Here is a 27,656-nt window from a genome sequence, read left to right as displayed (position 1 = left end):
ATGGCCGGTTTCTTTGAACGGCGTGGCTACCCTGAACAGGTTGTCAAGAAGGCGACAAGAAAAGTGTCTAGCTTGAGCCGGCAAGAAGCCCTGGAACCGAGGAGACAACGTAACAGCGACAGAGTACCACTAGTGTTGACATATCACCCATCAACGCAAAAGCTCGTTTCTACCATTATGGACAACACACACATCTTACAGGAAGATGCATCCACCAAGGAAATCTTCAAAGAGCCTCCTCTCGTAGCATACAAGAAGGACCGGAGTCTACGGGATCTGTTGGTCCACACGGGGTTGAAGGTCCAGGCACAGTCAGAAGCAGATTTGGAATGCGGTACCCATCCCTGTGGAAGGAGAAGGTGCAACACATGTAGCCATGTGGATAGGGCAGCACACATCAAAGGTCCTAAATACACCTGGGTTGTTCGCGATCGGTTCACCTGTACCGTTGAGAATGTGGTCTACGCGATCACTTGTACAGCCTGCCACAAGATCTACATAGGTGAGACGAAACGGAGACTAGCAGACCGCGCAACCGAACACCTCCGATCAGTAAGGCTCAATACACCGGGACTTCCAGTGGCCCAGCACTTCAACCGGCCCGGACACACCATCAACCACCTGAAGATCGGTGTAATGACGACCTGTCATAATGGCCCAGACGAAATCCGCAAACTACGAGAAGAGCAACTAATCTATCGCCTCGGCTGCCTTCACCCCAATGGACTGAATGTTTCTTTCCGTTCTTTCTCCGTTAGGGAATAATCCTTCTTTTTTATCTTCGTTTCCTTCTCCCTCTCTCTCTTTCTCTCTCTCTCATCTGCAATTTTCTACCTCCTTGCTTTGTGACGTGCTTTCTCTTTGTTCTTTGTGACGTCCTATTTTGTACGCTTCTTGTATTTTCCTTACCTTCCTAGTTTTCTTTGTGACGTCCTACCTTGTGCGCTATTTGTCTATGTGCGCCCTTGTGCGCTTTTTGTGTTTGTGCGCATCTTGTTATGGACGCGCTACCATCACAGTGACGACGCATCTTTTATTTTGATCTGCTTCAAAATAAAGTGTCAAATGTATTGACTTGACAAAGCCCTATGGGCGAAAATTCGTCAAATTTACGTCTTCAACGGAGTTTATATTGACCTACTGTTGTGAATATATATATATATATATATATACTTACAAACTGGCATACCTGGCGCTGGCATACCTCACATTTTAATCCGAATTCAGGTAAAAATTACATGAAAGGTCTGAACACAAATCATAGTGAAACTTCACCTGTGTTAAAGTTGTCTTCAACAGCTATAGGTTACAACAGGTGATTTTACAATGAGAACAAAACAAAACAATTCAGAGCAACATAATAAAGACAGAAAAAAACGTTCAGAAACAAAAAGCAACATCCTATATAAATCTTAAAAGTGATTTGCATGCTTGTATTTTATATCATATCTTATCTATCCCAATCTATCCCAAATTTTCTCGAATATTTCAGTTCGTTTAGAAAAAGTAGCGAAAGTACTTTGGTGCAGGCAATTGGTTTTTACAGGCGGAAACTAAGCATGAACAAAAAGGGTATTCATCGCAAAAGCTCGGAAAATTCCCCAAATCCGGTCAGAGTTGTACATATGCGCTTACATAATTTCCAAATTGTTGAAGTAACTTTTTCCAAAGCTTATTCTTCCATAGCGTTTAAAAATGTTGCCATGTGTTATAGATACATGTGCATTGTACTATCATTTCTGGGCGCTTTATTGTTCCGCGGAGAAATATGTAAATAAAAGAGTTCGACAAGATGACCGACATCGACCAAACACCCTGTTTGAGAGTCTGGGTATTTTTGGAGGTTATGATGGTTCTTTAGGCCAAGTTAACCTCCGTAACACATGATATAAAATAACAAAGATCCATCTATGTCCCTGTGCAAAGAGAGGAATGGAATTTCTCTAGCTCTATCTGTTTTGACCAAGGGAGTAATCAGGCAAGCACCTCGTTCTCCATGATGGAATGTCAATCATGCATGACAAAGGACCTACTTTAAAATGTAGGTCTACTCAGACTAGAATCTTTCGGATTATGCATTCTGCAGAGAACTAACATTCCCGGAGTGAATTCGCAGCGGAAGACATTATTATTTTCGTCGGAAGAGACACTTTGTATCTATGCAAATAAGCCTTAATTTGCGTAATTTATGCAAAAATATTTTTATAAATTAATTTTAAAATATATATATGCATCCAGCAGAAATACCTAATTTGGTAGAATTATTCTATAGAGTATGTGGAAACAAATCCTGCAAAAATTGATTTCATACCTATGTAAACAAACGTAAAATTAGCGTAGTTACGCAAGTTATTGTGCTAAAATCTGCATTTTTGAAAGAATTTCTAATCTATTAGGCTCGTTTTGGGGTGACCTCAGGGATCACTCGAAGATTTTGGAGTGATCCCTAAAGTCACTCCAAAAAGAGTGAAAATGAACATTTTCACTCAAAATTCAAGTCAATTTCACTCTAAATTCACTCTTTTTTGCATTCACTCCTTCAAGAGTGAATATTTCACTCGATTTTTGTTTATAGAGTACGGAAATTTTTGAAGAGTTTCATCATGTCCTCACAAGTTGATTTCCATTTCCACTTTGACCAGGGCAGTGTCTGGCACAAAGTTAGTTTTGCTAGATCGAATATACAGTGGAACGGTTTATACTATCAACGCGGTCGCGTCTGGATATTCAGAAATCCACCAGTGTAGCTACCTGCATGTTCAATATACACGTCACTGAAATAGTTAAATCATGCGTGCCAGCATTTTGTGTTGTTAATACAGACAATTCAAGGGGGCTATTTCTGCAGGGTGTACAGGTTAGATATATTCGGCTACAGTACAAACACGCAAGTGCATTACTCCTAATCTAGGTAAAATGTAAAAGCATTTTCCTCGTCGGGAGGCCATTGAATATGTTGATATGTTTCAGTTCAGTTCAGTTCAGTTCAGTTCATTTAAGTTCAGTTCAATTCATTACAGTTTAGTCAGGTACAGACAAGTTCAGTTCAGTTCAGTTCTTTTGTATTATTATTCAGTTTTACATTCATGTCCAAACATTAAAATGTATAATCACAAACGACGAATTAATTTTACATTCCATGTAACATAAAGGCATATTATAACAAAAGAAATGCATCTTCTTTCCTGAGACTGCTAAGGGGACTGCTAAAGACAAACTTGTATAATGCAGTCCCTTTGCTTACAGTACAATATTACACTCAGCAAAAAAGAAAGTAAACGCTTTTTCAAGTTTAGATTTATCATAGAATATTTGGCTGAAAGCTAATGTATTATATCATATTGATGGTAATTTAATTGACTATCAACCTGGTAGGGGAACAAAAAGGGAATTTTTGCGCATGAGTGAACACCCTTGTGTTTTTTCTTCCAGGGCGCAAAAGTAAAAACTGTAAATTTTAACAAGTTGTCAGTCATGCATATGTGCTCTTCCATAGAACAATAAGTACAAAACAACAAACTTCACACAAAAAGAAACATGAATTGAGTTGCAAAAATAAACCTTTGATCTGTATGATATCTTTAAAGCCAAAAAGATCACTATCTTATGCCAAATCTAAAAAAAAAAATGAAATAAGAGAAGATATTAAGTAATAATTAACAAAAATGGTAGAAATTTGAGCTTTTTTTTCAAATTGGGAAATTGTAAATAATGTTTGCTTTTTAAATTGTCACATGGATTCTTGAATCACTAGATTAAGAAAAATAAATACCATAATTCTACTCATTCAATCATGTTTATGCTTATTATTACCTATGTCACTTGAAGTTTGACTTGACAGAAAATTCCCATTTTTCCACTTTAGTTTCCCACTTTTTTTTCTTAGAGGTTATAAAGAGATGAAGAGTTTATATTCCACTCATGTCTCTCATTGTGTTAAACTGGTTTTTTGTTATCAATGTTTTCGTGAAAGGCAATTGAATATGAAAGAAAAAATGTAAATTTTTGCAATTTTTAATTTTGTGCCTTGGAGGACAAAAACGAATGAGCTCACTCATGCGTAACCTATTAACTTATTAGCCAATTGAATTACATTTAGTATGGTATAAGATACATTGATTTTCATAAAAATCTTCTATGAAAAATATGACCTCGAAAAAGTGTTTACTGTTTTTTGTTTTTGTTTTTTGTTTTTTTTTTGCTGAGTGTATAACACATGCACGAGCATACACGAATATTGAAGAAGACAGTGGAAATACCTGGCGTGATGAGGAATACAGAATGTAGAAAGCAGGAAACCAGCTGAGACTCAGACGGATACCCATTCATGATCTTCATTTATTAGCCATTTGTATTTCAGACACGTTCAACCGAATAAAACCAATACACATATAATACTGCATTCAGAGTCAATGTCATGTACAGATCGGCAGTTGCTGCCAAAGATGTATAGAGAAGACACTGTAACTATATCGGAAATATGTCTCCATACGGTTACAATGACACTTTTTTGCTGCCATGGTCTTGAGCGGGTTAATGGAATAAATGTTATCTGGTTATAGTTCGTCGACGTTTAACCACCGATGCAAGACTGGGTATTCGCGTGAGTGTGGTAGTGCAATAAAACTTTGTCCTAAACAAAACGCAACGCAACGCAACGGAACAAAACAAATCTGTTGACGAAGTTATGGTCGTTCCTTACCTCCTTTCTAGCTATGTTAGTTGATCAAAAATATTGTTAGGTGTCGGTGGTTGGCTTTGTCTCAACTCCGCTATCAGGTAATTTGCCATTAAATCGTTTTGGTGAACAGATGGCGCGCGACAAGTATCGGCAATCGCGCGTAGTTTTGATAGCTTATCACATTAATTGTGGCTCTGAAGGATCACGTTATCAGGTTATGTAAACAGTTTGAATGTTTACGGAAGTTTTTACCTCCTCCTTCTACAAAATTGCCACAGCACTCATTTTTCCCATCAATGTATGAAGTATATTATACCAGTCACGGGATTTGAACAAAATCAAGAAGTTGATCTAGATATGAACAGCTTTATTGGTCCGTAACCTATTGCCGAGGATTAACTGTATGATAACTGCGAACACCTAGTGTTGCACAGGTCAGAAGAGAACTCGACATCGACAGGATGAAGACGTGCTTGACTATTACTCTCTTGTTGGCGTGCGTTTACACAGCGCTGGGTCGGGGCTACGATGGGTACGTATCAAACCAAGAGATAGGCCCTATATCTTATATCATGGATATTCATCATGTTTCTATCTCTTCGTATCTCCATCTTATTCCTTACTCCCCCCCCCCCTTCATTATTTTTTTTTAATGTAAACCTTGAGAATTTTTCTGAAAGCATGGAAAACTCCAACGAAAGGGTGACGATTTTTTTTTGTCACTAATTCATTGAGCATTGCTGAATGCAAGCCTGGGGAAATTATCATGCAAAAGATGATTTCCTGTAGACTAAGAAATATCCCGGTGGTTTCTGTTATTCCTTCTGAAACACTCTCGTCTCTCAATTGTAAGTCATAGCAGTCATACAATTAGACACATATGTTATGAAATCATGATCAACATTAGTGGCTAATTCCAGGTTCAGGTTAGTGGAAATTGACGCATTTCATTCTTTTTTCTTTTCGAATGTATTCCTTCTTTGTTGGAAGAAAAGTAAGAAATTAACTTTTAATATAGATTTAGTAAACTTTGATGGGGTGAATGTAGGATTTTTTTGGGAGTCGTATTGATAAATAATTTCGATACTTGCCCTAGATAATTTTCGACACTTGGCCCCCGACAAAACGCATGATTTCCAAATTGTTTATTAGGTAGTTCGTAAATGCGGTTTTATTTCTCTTTCCATATGTTTAGAACATCCGCCAGTACTCACAATATCGATATAACAATAAGGATTAATAATTAGCAGTGCTTGCATATATAGGGTGTAACACATAATAAGTATGCCCCTATGCGCTCAAAAATGGAAAGCTTTCACAAGGACGAACAATATTCCAACTACATAGTGTTACAATGATAATTACGTTTGTGATTTTATCATGTTTGATGCAGAGATTTGCTTGATTCAATCAGATAAAAGAAATAAAGAAAAGATGTTTTGAATAAAGTGGTATGCACATGATGTGAGTGTTCACGCAGGTTTCATTGGCCATGCGATAGTCTCAACACGCAATTTTACCACATGTTCAAGTTGATTTTCAAAAGTTAAATGAATATGATATTATAGATAAATAACCATTCATAGAGGCAACAGCCATCCCAACATTTACACACCTGCAGACGCACAAACGAGATCGCGAAAGACAATTTTGCAGTCATTCGTTTATTCATCTATTTTGTATCTGTAACTGATCGAGACCATCACAATAACAACCCATCGACGTAATATCTTTCACAGTGTACCCTTTTACAGTACATTTCTTAGATACACTGTGCTTGTAACACGATTCCAATCGATTTCGTTGGTAAAACACCTAGTTGCACATTAATCTCGTAAAAATATATCCCATCGATCTCAAGCCCGTTGTGTATATTTATTATACTCGAGCTTTTTCAATTTACACGTAGTTGATTTCAGTCGTACGTGTAGTCACTGCTATATGTTTTGAGTTAACCATACCCAACGCTACCCAAGCCCCGGTGTATTTGGAAATGCTATAACTGTACTCTCCGGAGTACTGAGCAACGTTATTTCTGAAGTCGTGCAAAGTTCATCATTGTATGTTGGGACTTTTATATTACAAGACATTGCACTAACAGTCATTAACAGTGTCCATGGGAGTGAGAAAAAAAGAATCATTCTAGTGGAGGAGTGTATTGATCTAAAAACACCCCCCCCCCAAAAAAAAAAAAAAAAAAAACAAACAAACAAACAAACAAACAAACAAAAGGAAACAAGGTTTGTATTTCCGCATCCTCGTTTGAAGGCACCTCCTTTCGGATTAAAAATTATTTTCGGATGAATGATCCATATTTCTTTTTCAGATTTGATATACGGACCGTCGGAGTAACGAACATCAACCATACTATAACTCTGACAGTAGGCCTTTAAGCTTTCCCAGTTCCCCTCCCCACCCCCTCCAAAAAAAAAAAAAAAAAAAAATGGCGGATAATAGATTAGTGCGTTGTTTCTACTTAAGGCAATCAATTATTTTTCTTTATATCATTTTTAAATTTCAGTGTATAATTTCAGTTCCTGTAAAAATACATGGATTCATTTATCACATGCTTTTGTGCATTCAATTTAAAGTAAAAGACTATCAATGTCAGTGTCTGTATACATACACGTACCGTTTGTTATTATTGTTATCTTCATTATTACAATCATCATTATCATAATTACTACTACTACTACTACCTCTACTGCTATTTTAGAATTGTTTTCATGTATTCTGATTTGGATTAGGGAGGCTGAAAGAGGATAGGACTACAGGACTACAACCTGTTCCGCTAACTCATTTTTTTTTCTATGGAAATTGATTGTTATTTGTGATTTACGTCTCGATAACAATGACGTCTAAGGTTGTAATCATGATCTATATCAATCCAGAAATGCATCTCGATTAGAAAACCACTTTGCATCATTGTATAGTGTGTGTGTGTATGTGCATGCATAGATTTCATAAATTTGATTTATATGAATCGTAATTTGCTCTTTTTTCACTGAAACAATGTTGAAAACATATTAGTAATTTTGTTCATTTGCTTGTCTTTAATGTACGGCAAGGATCCCTCTGAAAATCAGCCATAACAATCAATATTACTGAAAAGACATTTCTTCCATACCTTCCCGGGAATCTTTCATATGAGCGGAGGATGACTGACTGACTGAATGAATGAATGAATGAATGAATAAATAAATAAATAAATAAATAAATGAATGAACAAACAAATTAATAAATGTATAAATGAATGAATGAATGAATGAATTAATTAATTAATAAAACATGAATAAATATATAAATAGATGTTCTCAGTGATGCATGTTCTGCCGTTTCAACGAGTAAAAGAATTCCTCCTAGATCTTATATCCCTAGTTTTCCCTATTGAAACTCATTCTAAGACGATGCTACACTTTACATCTCGAAAACTTAGTTTTCGTACCTGAAACAACTGTATAAGCTTCAGGCTACTTTCCCAAACTATTCGAACCATTCTTCCATTCTTATATTAATGTTTCGTCCATAGGTACGAAGTATTGCGTCTGACGCCCTCTCACGACGAACATCGGCAATGGCTACGGGAGCTTGAGCATAACCTGGGCGATATGGTAATTACATTCCGTCTAGTAATATTTTTTTTTCTCGTGTAAAAATTCGATGCAATGTCGTCTCTTATGGGTAACCCAATACGTATTAAAATGTGGGCTAAAGGTACTTTAACATTTCCGTTCTATACATAGGTATTAACTTGCTTTTGATGAGTAAAACAATCTTCCTAAATCATGTAAATAGCTAAATTCATTTTCCAAAAATTATCACAGAAACACAAATCTGCTTTCAAACGTGTTTTACTCGTATTTCACCCTTGAACAGACTCGGGTCTGTGTTCTTAACGACACTTGACGTCACAAGTGGGACAAGAGCTTTTTAAGAGACAAAAGAGCACCCCGAAGTCCCCGGATCACCTGTCTGTATGATGCATGCCTAAAACAGCATTTACCAGGTATCTCATCAAATGTCTGATCTGCGGGAGGAAGTTTGATAAATTATTTCTTTGAGATATAAGTTCTACTTCCAAGAAATTTTTTTGAAGAACATGTACAACTGAAAGCTATTACAACATTCTCACTATTCGGATATTTAGTTAATATTACACTGGTACTCGCGCATTGGTCGAGGAATGGTCTGGGCTCTGGCTGAGCTGAGCGCGCGCCGGCACTAGCCCTACGGGGGCCTGCACTCTTGCCAGAGCTGAGCTAGTCAAGGCTGAGCCGTTGAGCTGCTGCACCGCTGAACTGGCGATTGATCCATTATGTGCATTGGTGGTAAGCTGGAACCACACTTAATGATACATTTTTTGTTCTAATTTTTTAATGTGTATAGCTATTTTGCAAATTTAAATGGATTGTATTAAAACATATAGTATTGGTTGAGACGAGAATTCAGGTTTTAAAGGGGCATTCGAAATCTATTTTCAAAATTTCACATCATGCATGTCATGTGGTACATAAATCGACAGTTCCATTTATATAGATTTGTGGAATTCATTGTCGACCTTGACCAGGGAAACCAATATGCGGAAATTTTAAAACAAATTACACTGAACAAAGTTGATGACATGGAAGCCTCACAAAATCTCGGAAATGATGATGATGATGATGATGAAGTCTTGTATAGCGCCGGTATCCGCCAAGTCAGGCGCTCATGGCGCTTGCTCCAAAATAAATACATAATTCATAATAATGAATACATAATAAATGTAGCGGTGTAATTCCATTTAAAATTACAATATATACCGCTTGCTTAACAAGTTCACCTGTGTAGAATCTATGCACCAATTCTTCTTTTGTTCTGCTTCCTTGAGCCCCAACTCAAGCATTCTTATGGTGAGGCTGTTATGTCAGGTACTGTTCGTTATTCCGAAGGATCGTTATTCTGAAGGTTCGTTATTCCGAATTAGGTACGTTGATCAGAAACACACAAATTCCCCATACCTAGAGGTTCGTTAATCCGAAAATAAAAAAGGGTTTGTTGCATTTGTGGAGTTATTCCGAAGGTTCGTTATTCCGAAGGTTTGTTTATCCGAAAATGAAATAGGGTTCGTTATTCCGAAGGTTCGTTTATCCGAAAATGAAATAGGGTCCGTAACGGATCTCGAATTAACGAGCTTTGTTTTATTTTGGATTAACGAACCGTCGGAATAACGAACCGGATTTCATTTTCGGATTAATGGTCCTTGGGGAAAACAAACCTTATCACATTTTCGGATTAACGAGCCTTTGGAATAACGAACTGTAACCGTTATGTCATCATCCTTGTTCATTGCAATTTGATATAAATTTTGAAAATATTGTTATTCCAATAACTATACAGTCTGGAACTGTGTTCCCAGTATACGGAGTAACTAATCTTTAGTTGTTCAGATGGAATGCAACAAAAAACGAATAAATATCTGCAATATGCACCGAAAATAGAACTGGACGGCATTACATTGTAATGGGAGGCTCGCGAATCACTGTCATCATGGCCATCATGCCAGGTCTACGAACAGAGCATCATCAACACTCATTATGCCAGCTAGCTGGAGCTACAGGCCAATACCCGAATACAAAAACACCTCGACAAATTACACAAAATAGAAGGGTATTTGGATATATCTTTTAGCAAATTCAATCTTCCATTTTGATAATGTCCTTAATATGAATAGTCAAGTGTAACAATAACTGTACGAAAACTTGTTATTCCATCTTCAGCATACCAGCCAAGCCAGCTGGCCTATCTAATAAGTGTGAGTCATGTGAAGTCTGGATGGTAATATACAGTAACATGTCGCGCTCTAAACCTGCTTTAGGCGAGAGATCGATGTCGCCCAAGGTCCCACTTGTGACGTCATTAGTGTACTCGGTTTATTTCGTGTTCAAGCCAAGTGCATTCGTTCTGAGAAAGGTTTTGGAAACTGCTGCTTGCCGCCTTACACGTCGACGTTACAAACCTCATGGTAGATTATTTAGTTTGCGGTCTGATCAGTTCAATTTGTCCAATCTGTTTTATGATTCTTCGCGCAGGTACTTTAAAGGCATAATTTACCATTTGCCGAAGAAATAAAAACCCAGTATTAGCGCTTTGAAATATTAGTTCTAAAATGCGAGGTAAGGAAAGAAACAGCTACTGTAAAAATTTGAATCCGTATAATCGATGTTAGGTATTATTGAATACACAAAATTTGAACAATAGTTGTAATCATTTTTTTCTGATTAAACCGTCTACAGTTACTGTTTATTGAGAAAAATACTTATATTTCCTTATAGTTTAGACTTTATTGCAATATATATATATATATGATAGGATGTTGTGTGACACAATAGACCTACAAATATGCATCAAATGTGATATCTCGAAAATTATCTAAATCACTACTCACAAAGGTAAACAGGACCTTTAAAGAAAGAGTGAATCTATGTATATATCAATCCAATTCATCAGCTACGGCCGATGTGACTATTATCATTTTTAGAGCATGTATAGACGATACATTTGTTTGAAAATAGCGTCTCCTACCTATAGATTAGAGACTTACCGTGACCTGCAACACGTAGAAACGGGTTTGACAATTCTCTGTAAAGAATGATATTATTTAGATGTTACAGTAATTATAGTCAACCGGTTCTTTCTATACGTATCGCTTTAATACACGAGCCGTTTGTACCATATACACAGTACATGGGGGATATTACCAGCCATAGACAACACGCTGATATGTAACAGAAAAAAAGAACACGTCAGCTATCAAGTTTCCGTCACTTTCTTGATCTATTTTCCTTAATATTGTCTTGAATATCTATAAAAAATTATTCGTAATTAATCGTACTTTTTCACCGATTTTATTCAAAACATCAGAAAGATACACTTGGAAAGCAAAGTAATCCATACTCAATTTGCTTTCCTATTCCTAGAAATCCAAAAGATCTGTGAAATGTTGAAACTCAATCGTGAAAATTCTTAGCTGACACCCAAATGGTGCCAATGTCTCCATTATTGTATAAAATTAGAAGTAATGCAAGAATTATTCTTTTTTTTTTCAAGTATGCCTATTCGGTAGACGCTTCAAATCATATATTTGCAATTTGTTCATGGTTCCATTCTTCTTTGAATTGTGAGACACCAAGAAATGGTGTTGACAGCGAGAGTAGAAAAAAGATGCGTCACCAATTTATTCTGTAATCTGTCAATATTGCAATTATACACTACTCTCAATTCAATTCAATTCAATCATAGTCTATTTTCAATCAACGAAAATAAAAAAAACATAATACAAAGTATACATGTCATGAAATAATATTGTTCAAACGTTTGCTAAAGATTCATGTAATATACGAGACAAATTATAGAACAACATATAAATGTATGTACAATAATTAGGAAAAACACTGTATAAATACTTAGTAGGCGAGCGGAAAATAAATTCGATAATGGAAAATAGTGATCCACTAAAAAGATTGTGGACACACGTTATCAACCATCAAATATCAACTATAAAGTTTGGTGCCGTTTGATAACGATGTACCTCCAGCCAGATCCGATTGAACGTATAATCATCGGTTATCAGTGACCAACTGCTGTTTCACATGGCGAAAATTGGATTCAAGTTGACTTTGGGTGTCGTAATGGGAGTTGGCCCATTATTACTCGATAATGAATATTTGGAATTGATGTAACAGAATTTCCTCCTTCCACTTCATATCAACGAATTATTCTGCCCTGTTTAAACATTGCTGAAATGGGAGACTTACACTAAGTAGCACCTTATCAATATATTATCGTGATTCTCTGATATTGTAAGCAAACAAACGGTTAATACGCTAACGAGTAGAAGACGATAAGCGACCCATCAATCAATACAAACCGGGCACTGTGGTATAATTATGTTGAATAAGACTCTTGACAAAATGATGACCCGAGTTCAAATCCTGCCAGGTGCACACATCCTTCTTGAGTTAGGTGTAAAATAAATACTTGGCAATGTAAGGATTTAGATAATTAGAAGGTCCTCTAGACAAGGAGGAGTGGTAACAGTGAAGAGGCTCCCTTGGGCAAGGTTGGGTATGAAATATTGCTAGCATAGTTATTATTTATCATTATCAGTAGTAATAGAAATTTAGTTGGTATTACATTTTTGGACCCTAACAGGGAATCAACTTTCATATTCAACATTCGGACATTTTCTGACATATTTAAAGAAGAAAACAACAAATTACTTTCCCAAGAGTTTTCATTATGCACATCATCTTTTGATAGTTTGAGATACTGTTTCTTACAATTCAAATCTTCTTTAATTCTACTACAAAATTCTTCTTCGAATTAATTATTTACATCAAATGTAAAACAATCTTTTCCTGTTTTATTTCTTAAGAGAACATACAGGACAATGTACCAAAAAGCAATTGCCAAAGTCAAATGTAATTCGATCTTTTAATGAACTTTTAAGTAAATGCATTACTGTTACTTTCTTTACAGATTTACTAATAATAAATTGTACATAATCTTCAAATTGAATTACCTTGATATATTTTCTTTACAGTGACGTAATTTTATTCTAAATACCTTCGTCTAATCAAGTGGTTAATCAATTTATTGTTCCCAATACATTTAACACCTGTTTTGTTACTGTCGGGCCCACCACATGAAGATAAAAGTTTTAAAAATGTGTTTATTTGAAACATCATGAATAAGTTAATTTTTTTTCAAATAACTGTACGAATCATCATGGGCGTCAGGGGGGGGGGGGAGGGGTGCGTTGGGTGCGAATGCACCCCTTCAGCCCCTTAAGAAGTTTACATATCAATTATGTTTTGCATAATACATGACAATATATAGGGTGTAACTTTTTTTTTGACTTGTTAACTGATGAAACCTGGAAGTGGAACCAGAAATATAACAAAAGGCACCCCCTTGAAAAAAAAGCTGGTGACGGCCCTGATCACAGATATTTCTAATCATTCTTATACTGTAATAGTACATGTTGCTGTACAATCACGTTTTAATTATTCAGGAAGAGCCTGAAGTAATAAAGTATATAATAAAAATCAATTTTCGCATACATTTCTGCGTTTTGAATTTCTATTATGAATGCAAAATTACAATTTGTAAAAAATATATTTGGAAAATAAAAAAAAAAATCCGGTTTGATACAACGCGACGTTTTCATGACAAGTTTCATATCAATTACGCCACAAAATTGTGTACATTGATTGCTCGGTTCATACAAACCTTGGACCTACACTTAATATTATTCTTTATCTTTAACGAAGCCTCTCATATTTCAATGTCAAACATTGGAAGTTGTTTTTACATATCCATCTTATTATATTCCTTATATCCCAATTTGAATTCGGCAAAAGTTCTCATACACACACAAAAAAAAAATAAACCAATTAAAACCTATTTTACTCTTATTTCCTATCTTTGCACCAAGAGTGCTCCTAGGGCATTCCAGTGGAAAGCTGAGTGTTGGGATTTGTAGGTCAACCATTTAAATATTCACCCCTCCTTTTCTAAACTGTTTGGTCATGGTTGTTCCTTTTACTTTTTATATCCCATTTTGTTTACCAAATGAAAGTAAATTTAGACAATTTAATCTTTTTCATTATTTTTGTTTCGTTTTGATTCAGACATTTTGTCAGTCACAAGTATATGAACTATCTGACTTGTGATTTTCTTTTTCTCCAAATATCTGAAAGGTTTTACAAAATTATGAAACAGATCATTTAAGTTTCCGAGCTTTTTGAAGTTTTACGAACACCAGGCATAATTGTAGTTGATTTGCTCATGTAGGTCCATGATTTACTGGGGTCAATGTTGGCATGGTAAGAAATGATGCAGGATCTCCTTTCCGGTGGCACTGAATTGATATTGAGGACTTAACAAATTCCCCGAAATAGCATTTCCAAACATCTGTTTATGAAGTTGGAACAGTCCCGACAAGCCAGCCATCACGGTTGTCCTTAGGAGTGCCCTATAAAAGAATTGTATCTTCAACTTGCCAGGATGATTAAGGTACCCGTTGGGTTGGTAAACTGACTCTGTCATTCTTAACTGTAAATGTGTCCCCCTTCTATACAGCTCGACTTCTGGTCAGACGTGAAACAGATAGGCGGCTCGACGGTGGACATCATGGTTCCACCGGCCCTCCAGGCGGACATCCGCGACACTCTGGCAGCCAAGGGATTGGAATTTACGGTAATGACGGCCGATGTCGGGGCTACTCTAGCCTCTCAGGAACAACAACGAGTCCAACGACGGGCCTCCCAACCTTCCACCCAAGCCCTGAGCGATTTTGACTACTACGTATATCACACCTACGATGAGGTATACTGTAATATGGATGGAATTTTGCTGTCTTTATTTATGACATACCCTTGCATTTTTTATTATGCCTCCGCCACAAAGTGGTGCCGGAGGCATTATGTTTTCGGGTTGTCCGTCCGTCCGTCCGTCCGTCCGTCCGTCTTTCCGTCCGTCCGTCCGTCCGTCCGTCCGTCCGTCCGTCCTTCCGTCCGTCCGTAATGAATTTTGTGGACAGGGTAACTACCAAAACCTTTTGAGGTATCCTAATGAAACTTGGCATGTATGTGTATTAGGGGGTGAAGTTGTGCCTATCAACTTTTGGGTGCACATGCTCGAGGTCAAAGGTCAAAAGGTCAAGGTCAAATGCTTAAAATTTTACTATTTCCCCCATATCTATGCAATGCCTGAAGATATTTTCTGGAAACTTAGTGTATACATGTACTACCCAATTAAGATTCTCTGGTGAAAGGTTGGGGTCATGAGGTCAAAGGGTCAAAGGTCAAAAGGTCAAATAAAATGTTAAATTTTCACTTTTTTCTCTGTATCTTGGAAATTGTTCAAGGTATCTTCATGGAACATAGTATATATATGCATCTACTGACTGGCAGTGGTTATCTAGGGAATTTAGGGTTCATGGGGTCAAAGGTCAGAGGTCAAAGGTCAAGGGCAATACTTCAAAATTTTACTATTTTCCTTATGTTTATGCAATGCCAGCAGGACTTTTTTTTTTTAACTTGATGTATGCATGTATAACCCAATAGAGATTCTCTGGGATTTTTTTTTGCCAAGAAGGTCAAAGGTCAAAAGGTCAAAGATCAAGTGAAAGTGCTGAACTTAATTCTTTCTCCATATCTCGGAAGTGGCTCAAGTTATCTTGAAACTTAGAACATGCTGAATTTATGTATGTTCTGCCTGACAGTGATTCTCTTATAAATCAAAGGCCAGATGAAAATGATAACAATTTACTGTTCAATACAGAAATTGCGCTTTTTCTCCATACCTTGAAAATTACTCAGTGCATAAACTTATGAAATGGTCAAAGTCAAGTTAAAGTTCTTAAATCCCCAAATACATGCTCTCCTATTCATCCAATAAACATAGGTCAAGGAAGGTAAACATTCAATACATTTGTGACAAACATGTCATTTTAATATTTTGCCAATTTTGTGAAAATGTAATCACACATTGTCCACATGTACTATAGACCTATTAGGAGAATCATGCATTATGGCGGAGGCATACCAGTCGCCATAGCGACATTTCTAGTTTCACCTGTTTTTAAATGCCCAATATCCTGCACGCTCTTTTGTAAGCTTGAGGTCTAGGAATTTATGTAGAACTTGAATTGGATTTAAATGAATAAAAAAAATATCGTCCACTTGATGAGGTTTTCGTCGTGACAATTTTTACCAGCATGCCACAGACGCACACGCGCTCTTGCTTATCTTTATATTATATATATATATATATATATATATAAAGATATATATGTATACATATTATATATATATATATATAAAGATATATATATATATATATATATATATATATTTATAATACATATTTATATATACATAAATTATGTAGATACATAATTGGACTTGTAAATGTATATGTATATGAAATTATTTCCTATCCCTCCACCAGAGAGCTTTGCTTTCGTAGCAAATTTATGTAACTGTATGTTTAACTTAATGTACAACAGAGTAGAAGGTTGAGATGAAATTTTAACTTAAATTTCAGATCCAGCAATGGGTTAACGACGTGGTGGCTGAGTATAGTAGTCTGGTGACAAGGTTCGAGCTGCCGAGTGAATCATATGAGGGCCGAGTAATTTCCGGATTAAAGGTGAGGTCTTTGCACTGAAGCGAACAAATGATAAAGACATATATTCCTCTGTCTCTTTACCCGTCTGTGTCCATCTGCTCATCATTTGAAAACTGTCTCAACTTCCTATCATTCCCTTCCCTTTTGGAAACTATGTTAGATTTTATCCATCCCAAATGCCCGAGAAATAGGAAATGATTATTTGGTCTATATCCCACATCTATTAACAAACTTGAGATTTGATAAAAATGTATTCCATCAACCACACAGATTTTTAGTTTCTAATCGTGTTGAATATTACAACACAGGCGGTGCAACCGCTGTCCGCGGCAGTGAAGACTTAAGACTATAACAATTTGCGACACTGATGTGTCGATGATTATGTGATGTGTACGGATGTGTGCCACTAGAACCGCTTCTCGCGGACTTGGCAGTGGCCAATCGCGGGTATGGTAAAAAGTGCTTACGATAAAGTATATCACATAGTTGTGTGATACTAACACCACATGGATGCTGGGAGAAAAGAATCTCTCGATCACGTGTTCCAAATTCAAGTAATCCTACTGGTCTAACATACTGAAGTGGGATATAAAGCGTTGTAATGTCATGAACACATTGTTAATCATCAAGTCATAGTGGTAACCCTATCCAGGCCGAGCTTTTTTTTGGCCGGGGAGGGGTTGATTCAACCCCCCCCCCCCCGAGATCTCGGCCGTCGATCGCACAATCGCCATGAAATTTGGCACGTGCATTACCTGTGGCGTAATCTACCAAGCTATACAAAAAGAAATGGAAATTTTCGTCATAATAATTAATAATTATGCTAATATGTGCATGAAATCATACATTTTGCTCTAAATCAGAAATTAAAGCTCCTAGAATCCTAATTTTTGGTGAAACATTCTTTGTAGTATTCAAACAATGTACTTGAAAAAAAAATTTGGTATCAAAATCAGTTTCTTATGTATTTTATTGTTTTATGAATTTCTTATGTATTTCTTTGTTTTTCGACCTTTTGTTTTATCATTTTTTTTCCGCAAAATTTATAACAGAACCTATTTCAAGCATAATTATGCTAAAATTAATTAGTTTCAGCCAATGAAAGTGAAAATAATCATATCTTTATGAATAAGAAGAGAAAACTCCATTTGCATAGACTTTGTACACAAAATCACGTTTTTGAGCCTTTTTCGGTTTGACAGGCATGTATAAAACGTTATGCAGCGTCGTAACGGTATGCGCGATTTTCGCGAAAATGGCGTCAAAAGATGCGTGAGACTTGAAAGTAAAAAATCAGCGAACGGCGCAGTCAAAAAATTTCGCGCGGCGGAGTAGTCGCGAAAAATGTCGAGGGGGGGTTGATTCAACCCCCCCCCCCCGGCCTTTTTAGGGTTAAACAGAACTATACTATGTGAACACCCTGAACACTGTGAAACATTACAGCTGAAATATTTCTCTGAATGTTTGTATTTTCTTCTATGTAACTATACTGTTTGTTTATATTGCTCATGTAAGGGACCCCTCTGTAAAACAGCGCTGTTGCGATAACAGTGCTGAGTAGGGTCATCCCTCCGTTGAAGGTCTATTTCATGTAATATGTCTTTCTTTGTATATCTTTTCAATGACTGAAAATAAATACAATACAATACAATACAATACACCAAAGTGTGAAATCATTTTCACACTATCAACCCGTTTCGTAAAGGAACCTGGAGCCTGTTTATTAAGTCTATGAGGATTTCAGAATTTAGTATCGAACGGGTTAAATTCGAGAGTTCCCACATTGCCGACTATGTGAACACACTGTGAACACTCTGTGGGACCCTCTGTTCTTTCCATCAGGGTTGTTCCTTCAACCCACCTCAACCATCCTCATGCAAATCAAATCAAACATCATAATCTGCCAATCCTGTGCATATTCTTATGCAACGGATTCACTAAATGACGACATATACAAAGTCGTCACGTGACTCTTTCTCTCTCTTCAGATCTCGTCAGGGGGCGGTGGCAGTAAGCCGGCTGTGTACTTCGAGGGTGGCATCCATGCCAGGGAGTGGATATCTCCTGCAACTGTCATGTACATGACTGCCAATGTGAGTAAGATATTTTTGGGAAAAAAAACCCACACATTTCAACATCAGCAGATGAAAATGAGATTATGCTAGAAAAACAATAACTGAATTCAGAAGTGTGTGTATTATCGTTAAAACTTTGTTATTCCTATATTCGGTATAGGACAAGTATTAGCACTATAGCAATACGTATATATAGAATAAGATAGGTCTATAGATATGAATGTGGTGTGTTCAACAAGAGAAGCCTCGTCGAACTATTTCAATGTTCCCATCATTTACCCCAAACATAAGCATGAGTTAGGTCACCGAGATCAAGATGAACACAGTGCATAAAACACCTTGTCAAAGATATCAGGCTGATCATCACCATTTCCCTTTGCTTACTTTATACTTGTCTATAGCTGCTTAGCGACTACGGTACTGATCCAGACGTCCAGGAACTCATCAACAAGTTAGACTGGTACATTGTCCCATCTCTGAACGTGGACGGATATGTATACACGTGGTCAGATGTAAGTGATGTCTCCTCTCTCCCTCTTCCTCTCTTCCTATCTACTCCGCTTGTATGTTTTGAAGTATGAATTATTATGATATAGGGATATATCACAGCTCGACGGGCCACCACTTTTTTAGAATATGTATGGTCTGATGGCCACCAAAAGAAAAATGATATATATATATATATATATATATATATATATATATATTATACATATATATATATATATATATATATGTATATATATATACATACATATATATTAGTCTAACCCCCAAACCCTAATTGTCTCAAGGGGCGACCAATGTTGTACAGAGGCGGATAAATGTTGGTCTGGTCTGTTAGCTTCTTTCTGTACTGGTCGGGGGTTAGGTAATCACATAGACACCAATCATCATCAAATTTCTCAAAAGTTAGAAAGAGACTAGATATTGATTCACAACAACAGTGAATATAAAATGCGGGAGAAGGATAAAATTTACATGGATAATGTCAATGCTGCTAACAGCATATTTATTCAACGACCTGCCTTCCCGTAGGTCTGAAATAGAGACAAGATTACTACACAAGCTTCTTCCTTCTGAATGCAACTGAACATTTCACTCATCACTTAACTCTTCTACACCTTTGGAGACCATTACTTCATATGTACCATCTTATGCTATGGGAAGGGAAGGGATTTGGTTAGTAGGGAAAATGATGTTAGTGGGTGTGGCCACTTATCTCGACATCGGTACGGTCGACGAATGAGGTCGTCGTCTGCATGTCATTGTCGATCTCGTCAGCGGGGCTGGGGCGTCCATCGAGCGGTCTGCTTTCACTGGCTCATTTAACAGTTCATTATCATCATTGTCCACTTCGTGTCAGTCTGACAGGGCGCTTCAACATCTCCGATGACACCAGTTGACTATTTGGAGTTTGTTGCATTTGGGTAAACCAAAGTTCTGTCTTGTCGTGATGGACCGTTTCTCGACTTGTCGTTGTTCACCGGCTAACTCATTAACTCTTGGGCAGTCCAACCAAGATCCTCGTCGCATTCACAGCGTCGATATAGTTGATTAAGATGGAGGGGAACATGATGTACAAGGAAGGGGATCTCCTGACTCTATCTCTGTGGTCTCCAACTGTTCTTGCCCCTTCTCTATCTTCCGGTCTCTCTAATCACGTAGCTCCTCAATCTCTCTTTCCCCTCTCTTAATCTCAGCTCAAACATGGTCTTTTTTTCTATATTGGTATCCTTTCCCTAAAAATATTTCAATGGCTCAATCTTATTTTGGGGTGTGATTTTCACTGGAAATTAATTTCTTATTGGTCAGATCTTCCATTGGCTCCTCCCAGTTGTTTTTGTGGAACTCAGTTTTCTCTGATTCATCTCAATTTCTGATTAACTCGCCCACTGTCTTTTAGTTTCTTTATTTCCTTCTTCTCTGTAACCACTGGTCAAGACTTTATTATTTCTTGGATAATAAAATGATAAACCAAATGAATGCTAGTGTCCTAATGACGTCCAACGTTATCGTCATCATTGTTCTGGGTCGTTGTCCCTGAATTTGACTTTGGAATTCCTGTCTGACCTACTCCAATAAGGTACATTGAAATAAGAGGCAGGAAAACGACATTCCAGCCCAGAGGGTCATTCATGTTTAGGGATCAGAGGGCAAAAACACATCATTCCCGTAATCTGGACTGGGGCTTTGGGGACGGAGAGTGCAGTGAACTGACCACAAGCGGGGGAAAGTAGCCATTGTCAAACTCATAAATTCCTAAGACCAATAACTTTTCTTGGGAGAGGAGAATTGACAAAAAAAAAGGAAGTCTAGCTGGAAGCAAAATAAAGGGTTTCATAAACTCCAAGAAGGGGAAAAGACTGATTCATATTGACGTCACGGGAAAACTAGGAAAACAACTGCAGTGTTTTGTTTTCTTTTACTTTTTATCCTTTTCTATATATTTTGTTTTATTCGTTATTATATGTGCTAGTAGCCATCTGGGCTACATATATATATATATATATATATATATATATAATTTTGGCTACTTGTATAGCGCACATGTCCACTTTTCAGTGCTCATGGCGCTTCAAAAAGGAAAAGATATATATTTACATGCATATACATATTCAAACATTTCAACAAAGAAGAAAATGGTAAACAAAAACAAATATATGCGAAATAAAGAATACAACATATACCAATTAAAAATACAATATTGGTCCAATATTAATGACATACAGCAATTACAGTCCTCAGTATGAAAAGAACAGATAAGTTTTAAGTTTGGATTTGAATGACTCTGTAGATGACAGTTCCCTTAACTGAATAACTGCAGATGTTGGTATTGTATGATTATCATGTGTTTATTTGTATGTATTTGTTCATGCAGGGCCTCCAAGAACAACAGTGTTTAACCCACTGATGGAGCCACCCTGTGAAAATAAAACATATAAATAAATAAATAAATAAATAAATAAATAAATAAATAAATAGGTAACTGATTCCACAATTTTGGTCCCATAACGGAAAAAGCACGATCACCATATTCATGTTTTACTCTGGGTGTTTGGAGTAAGAATGTATCTGATGATGAACGTAGCCTTCGTGTCGGATTGTATTTTTGAACAGAATTACTTATGTATATGGGGGAAAAAGAATGAACTGAATGATGTACTAATAGCAGAATCTTGAAAATAATCCTTTTTTCTACAGGTAACAAATGTAAGGAACGGAGAACTGGTGACATGGAATCAAACTTATTACTAAAAGTAAACAATCGGGCAGCAGAATTTTGCAACCGTTGAAGTTTTGTGACACCTTTTTTTTTTGGAAGATTACACAACAATGAATTCAAAAAATCCAACCGAGAAGAAATCAAAGCATGAATAAGTATCTCAGCTGCAGATTTAGACAAATATTTCCTTATGAAACTTAAATTACGCGACTGATATCGAACATTATATATATATATACATATATATATATATATATATATATATATATATTAATATTAATATGTAATCGTATAATATTAATTATAACAATAACAACAACAATAATAGTAATAATAATAATAATAATAATGATAATAATAATAATAATAATAAGGTTTATTTACCCAGGGTAACCTCTTCAACGTTACCACTGCTCTACCAGAGGGCCCTGCCATTATTATTACCCTAGCGTTGCCAGGTACCCATTTATACACCTGGGTCGAGAGGGACATGGTGGGTAAAAGCACCTTGTCCTAGGACGTAAGCACCGGGCGGGATTCAAACTCGAGTCCTCCGATCGGGAGTCGGGAGTCTTATCCACTATGCCACAGCCCCCCTCCCCCCACATGTATGTTTATATATATATATATATATATATATATATATATATATATATAATTTCCAGATTTTAGAGATGCTGGGCAATTTATTAATTGGTCTATGATTAATTAGAACAAAAGGGAATTCTTTTTCAAAAATGATATTATTTTTGAGAGTTGAAGCCAAAGAGCATAAAAGCGCTTGTACTCGTTGGTTGGAACTAATCTTTCATGAGATAGATAAGTTAAAATATACAATAAAGATGAATATTGGTTCAATTCTTCTTCTTTCTTTCTTTTTTTTTTTTTGGGGGGGGGGGAGAGAGGGGAGGGGGTTTTCATATTCTCCAGCAGTTGTCCTTGTCATTTTTCTCTGTTATATTATGCATGATTTCTCATAAACAATTCACCTCATTTTTGTTGTTGACAAAGTCATCGGAATTGTGCATTTGCGATAGATTGTTAGATATAGAAATTCAATATATTTCTGTAATTTTGATCTTGTAAATCAAACCAGTGTCAGATAAAAGCTAGTAATGTGTACACAGTTTATCATAATATCTACAGCGACAGACCCATTTGTATAGTGGTGACAGGCAGATTTCTGAGTGGCCATTGTGGCACCTTTACTCATTTTTATTTATGGACTACATACCTTACGCTGTGCAGGACCGCCTCTGGCGTAAAACTCGCTCCAGCAATACACAAGACACTGGCTCAGGATGCACAGGCACTGATCCCAACAGGAACTGGCCATACGAGTGGGGAGGTATCGCTCATTTAACAACGTTATGACAACTGATTTGTTCCTAATGCCCCTTTCATAAACTCAGTTATTCGGATGATGCCGGCATTTGATTACAGGGTCGTATCAACCATATTCGAACAATTTATTGTAGTTGATTTTTAATCTATTTTGTAGGCACGTACGTGTCCCTCATAGTTATGAAAGTCAAATTTAATTTTGATTTTGATCCATGTCAAGCAGCTGCTTATTATCGCGGTCTCCTACTTTCTTTTCTTTTCTTACAATATTCCCAAATTCATCAATTCAAATTCCCCTTCTTCTCTATTTTTCTTCTACATTTTGGTTGTCGTAATGACGTAATTTATTTTGAATGATTATTCAATCACTATCTAGCTATTTAGTTAACAGTTGTTGTTTTTTAATCGGGCCTGTGAATCATTTTGTAATACAGTATGCGAAGGCTTATTCATGATTTAATGTTATGCTCAGAATGCATGTCTGTGTCTTTGTTACGTGTGATTTGAAAAAGCAGAAATAAAACCAACCAATCAAACAAACGAGGCAACGAAAAATAAAATTCAAATTGTTAATGCTGCACATTCACCCCCCCCTGCAGTACAGTATATTAATATTTTTTGTGCCTTTTTTGCTGAATTCTTCGTATCATATCACCCTTCAAATGAGGATGTTTTAATCGATGCGTTGAGACTTACGCTTATCATGACGCTGATCATTCACTTATGTTGTTTACCCAATTTCCAGGAGAGGGCACGAGTGCTTTTCCTTGCTCCAACGTTTACCGCGGCACGGAGTCTCTCTCCGAACAGGAGGTCGAAGCTGTGGTCGATTTCCTCAGGGAGATAAAAGCTGGCGGACAGGACTTCATCTGGTTCATCGACTGGCACAGCTACTCACAGCTCATCATCTCGCCGTGGTCCTTCTCAGCCGAAGTAGACGATCCAGAGGACATGGCTGATCAGGTACTAGTTGTGATGTGGCCCTGATCTTTGGCCACCCAGGATCTTTGTTGTATTCACTCCATGACATCACCGTCCATACACTTTGCCATTCCTGTACACTTGTCACGTCGATCTATAGTTCTGGTTTATAAACACCATGCCACTTTATTCCAACACACACACATTGATGTGGAACTGAAATGAGGAGAGCAATCGAGGATAACCTCTTACCCTTGTGCCTTCATTGATTCTCCTCCTATCCAAAATTACATGTTTTATTTACATTCTTCGTTTTGTTAAAAGTTAGGTTCTAGTTTGGGGGGATTCGGGTCGTTGATTTGTTCTAGATCTTAAAAGAGAGGCGAAGTGAGAGGGGCGGTGTTTTTTTTGTGTTTTTTTTTTTAAGGTCAATTTTGATAACGGTCACTTGACGGTGGAAAGGGTGTGATACGGCTTTGGGAAAATGAAAGAGTTGTGAGTTCTACCAGTGCCTTGACCATCTTTGAAAGGTAGATAGTGACTGGAGAGGGATCGGAACTTTATGTCGGGCTTTTCAGGGGAAGAGAATGACTGTCTTCTTCTAGGACGGAAGGAATTATAATACAATTGTACTGTCTTTCGAACCGGGGTTCCACATGACAATAGTAACGCATGCAATCCTGGTAACAAATCGATTTCTCTTTCCCTTCCTTTTCTGTCTGTCTGTCTGTCGGTCTGTTTGTATGTCCCCTCCTCCCCTTCCCCTCTCTCAATTTCTTTCTATACTTCTGCTTGTGTTTTGCTATCTTGTTTCGTTTGTTTCTCTTTGTTAGTCTTTGTCGTCTGTCAGTTCGCATGGTATATATATATATATATATATATATATATGATATATGCATTTATCTTTGTGTCTATCTATCTATGTGACTCTCTCTCTCTCTCTCTCTCTCTCTCTCTTTATCAATGTTCCCTTCTCATTTTGTTTTTGTATGTTTTTGTTTTTCTGTCTCACACTGTCTGCAAAATACGTGTGGATCGATGTCGATTCCAATGACTCTGTCATCATACACTATACACAGCTTAGTTTGTGAGGGTGATAACTATTTTGAATCTTGTTATATTTTTCTCGTCTTTTTCTTCTTTTCGTTCTGTTGATACCACAATGCATGTTCACGCCATTTAAGTCCAATTAATTCTGCATTCCGTTTTCAATACGACATATAACAGGATGTAACAAAATGTCATGAATCGTATGATTTGTTCCTACGCACTAGCACACATTATGGAGTACCGTCGTACAAAGGAAAACAAATGAAGAGATAAATGTAACACAATGTCAAATTGAATGTACACTTTGTACGAGAGGGAACACTTCGAAATAAATTTCAAGCTCTTTCCTTTATGTCTGCATCATATTCATTCAGTCAGTAGAAATGTGAATGTCATTTCCATTTATGAAATGAGCTTTAGAATATTTGCAATCTGATAGGTCAATCATCATATATTTCTTTTTTTTTTTAGTGATCCGTACTGAGCCACCTCGTCCGGTAAAATCCGAACGCATGGCTCAATCCTCGTATAGCAACTGGACGCATGATGGGGGAAATTTAGAATTTCATGAGTTTATAGGCCCGTTTTATAAAACGAATAATGCACAGGCCTATTTCATGGATCGGTAAAAATTGGTGGAAACAGTTTAAAAACCACTCGCTGCGCTCGTGGGTTTAAACAGTTCCAAAGTTAAACTCCTGCTTACAATATTCTCACCGATCCACTCCGTCCTGATACATCATCAATCGTATATTAATCCAACTCCCCTCTCCGCTCTTCATTTTAACTCCCCCTCCCTCTTTCTCTTCTTGCTCTCTCCCTCTCTCTCTCTCTCTTTAATGTGCGTCATCAGCTTGATGCGGGGAATGCAATGGTCGACGCAATCCTTGCCACACATGGCAAAACTTATACAGCGGGACCAACAGCTAAACTATTATGTGAGTGCCCTTATACATTTTCTCTTACAATCTATATTTGTATATTATGAACATTAACTTGTCCTCTTATTTGATGTGTCTTTAAAAGATAAGTAAAGAAAGAAATGGTATCGCTGGGATTTTTGCTACGTAAGATCCTTTACTTTTAGTTATAATAACAAGACCGACTTGAACGACACATTCAGTAAGATACGGAAAATTAGTTTGTTTAGGCTGAGGAACGTTGGAGAGGGTTCATTTAGGCCCTACAATTTAACCGGTTCTGTCCTTCAAAATTACTGGTGCGTACCTGCTCATAATTGTAACTTTTTTTCTCACTCAGAAATTGACGTATAATATTCTATTCTTGCAATAGCTCGTACGAATTCGCACCACTGCAGCGTGTATGTCGACCACTGAGGTGATTTCATACACAAATCATTATCATTATTATCACAATCAGTTTAATCATAACCTTATTCAGTGTTATCATCAATGTTACAGATGCTATTATGATCAACATTGTTGCTGTTGTTTTTACTTATACTACAGTGTAGTAATATAGAAGGGGAAGTAGTAGAATTAGTAGTAGTAGTAGTAGTAGTAGCAGTAGTAGTAGCGTACTACTACTACTACTACTGCTTTTTTTTACTAATACTACTGCTGCTGCTGCTTCTATACTACATAGGTGTCCTACTACTACTACTATTCACTGTACTACTACTATTCACTACTACTATTAGTAGTAGTAGCAATAGTGCTGCTGCGTCTATACTAATATTTCTACAACAACAACTACTACTACTACTACTACTGCTTCTATACTACTACTACTACTACTACTACTATACAACCGTGTTGTGTACTTAAAGTAGCAGTAGAAGTACAGTTTCAGTGAGTAGTAAGTCTACTATATACGGAATATCTCTTTCATTTTCTATTTCATTCCGTCTTTTATACATCAGACGCCGCAGCCGGTGCCAGCAATGACTGGGGCTACGTACCGTACGTTGCTGGTAACGATAAGAGGTTGGGAGGTCTCGGTGCCAAGTATACTTACGTAGTTGAGCTCCGAGATACCGGGGAATATGGTTTCTTGCTTCCGGAGGACCAAATCCTCGAAACGGTGGAAGAGAACTACGCGGGCATGAAAGCAATGGCGAACTTCATCATAGCTCAAGAGGGCATATAACATCTAAATCCATCTCGTCTAGCGTGATATTAATTAAGAATCAGTAATTCAAGGTTGTGATGTGCAGGTAGTCGAT

The 27,656-nt window shown here is 36.9% G+C and overlaps 1 protein-coding gene across 1 annotated transcript; it reads left to right on the top strand.

The window, feature by feature from the left end:
- Positions 1 to 27,656, top strand: LOC139711202 (carboxypeptidase A2-like). Its single transcript, XM_071623124.1, has 10 exons — positions 1 to 686; positions 8,211 to 8,292; positions 14,804 to 15,049; positions 16,772 to 16,876; positions 18,844 to 18,948; positions 19,332 to 19,442; positions 23,405 to 23,504; positions 24,246 to 24,463; positions 26,325 to 26,409; positions 27,354 to 27,656. The coding sequence occupies exons 1-10, from the start codon at positions 1 to 3 to the stop codon at positions 27,578 to 27,580; spliced, it is 1,965 nt and encodes a 654-aa protein (XP_071479225.1). The 3' UTR covers positions 27,581 to 27,656.

The sequence above is a fragment of the Diadema antillarum genome, unplaced genomic scaffold, assembly GCF_040938485.1.
Source record: "Diadema antillarum isolate AM-2024a unplaced genomic scaffold, OU_Dant_1.0 scf00000040, whole genome shotgun sequence".
NCBI classification, from domain to species: Eukaryota; Metazoa; Echinodermata; class Echinoidea; order Diadematoida; family Diadematidae; genus Diadema; species Diadema antillarum.
Note: the sequence above shows the minus strand (reverse complement) of the source record. Positions and strands in the feature narration are given on the sequence as shown.

Bases quoted from the DNA above. Each gene is read 5' to 3' on its own strand.
- LOC139711202 (XM_071623124.1), top strand. From the start codon at position 1: ATGGCCGGTTTCTTTGAACGGCGTGGCTACCCTGAACAGGTTGTCAAG. The intron at 23,505-24,245 runs GTATCGCTCATT...CCCAATTTCCAG, and splicing joins CTGGCCATACGAGTGGGGAG to GAGAGGGCACGAGTGCTTTT. The intron at 26,410-27,353 runs GTGAGTGCCCTT...TTTATACATCAG, and splicing joins ACCAACAGCTAAACTATTAT to ACGCCGCAGCCGGTGCCAGC.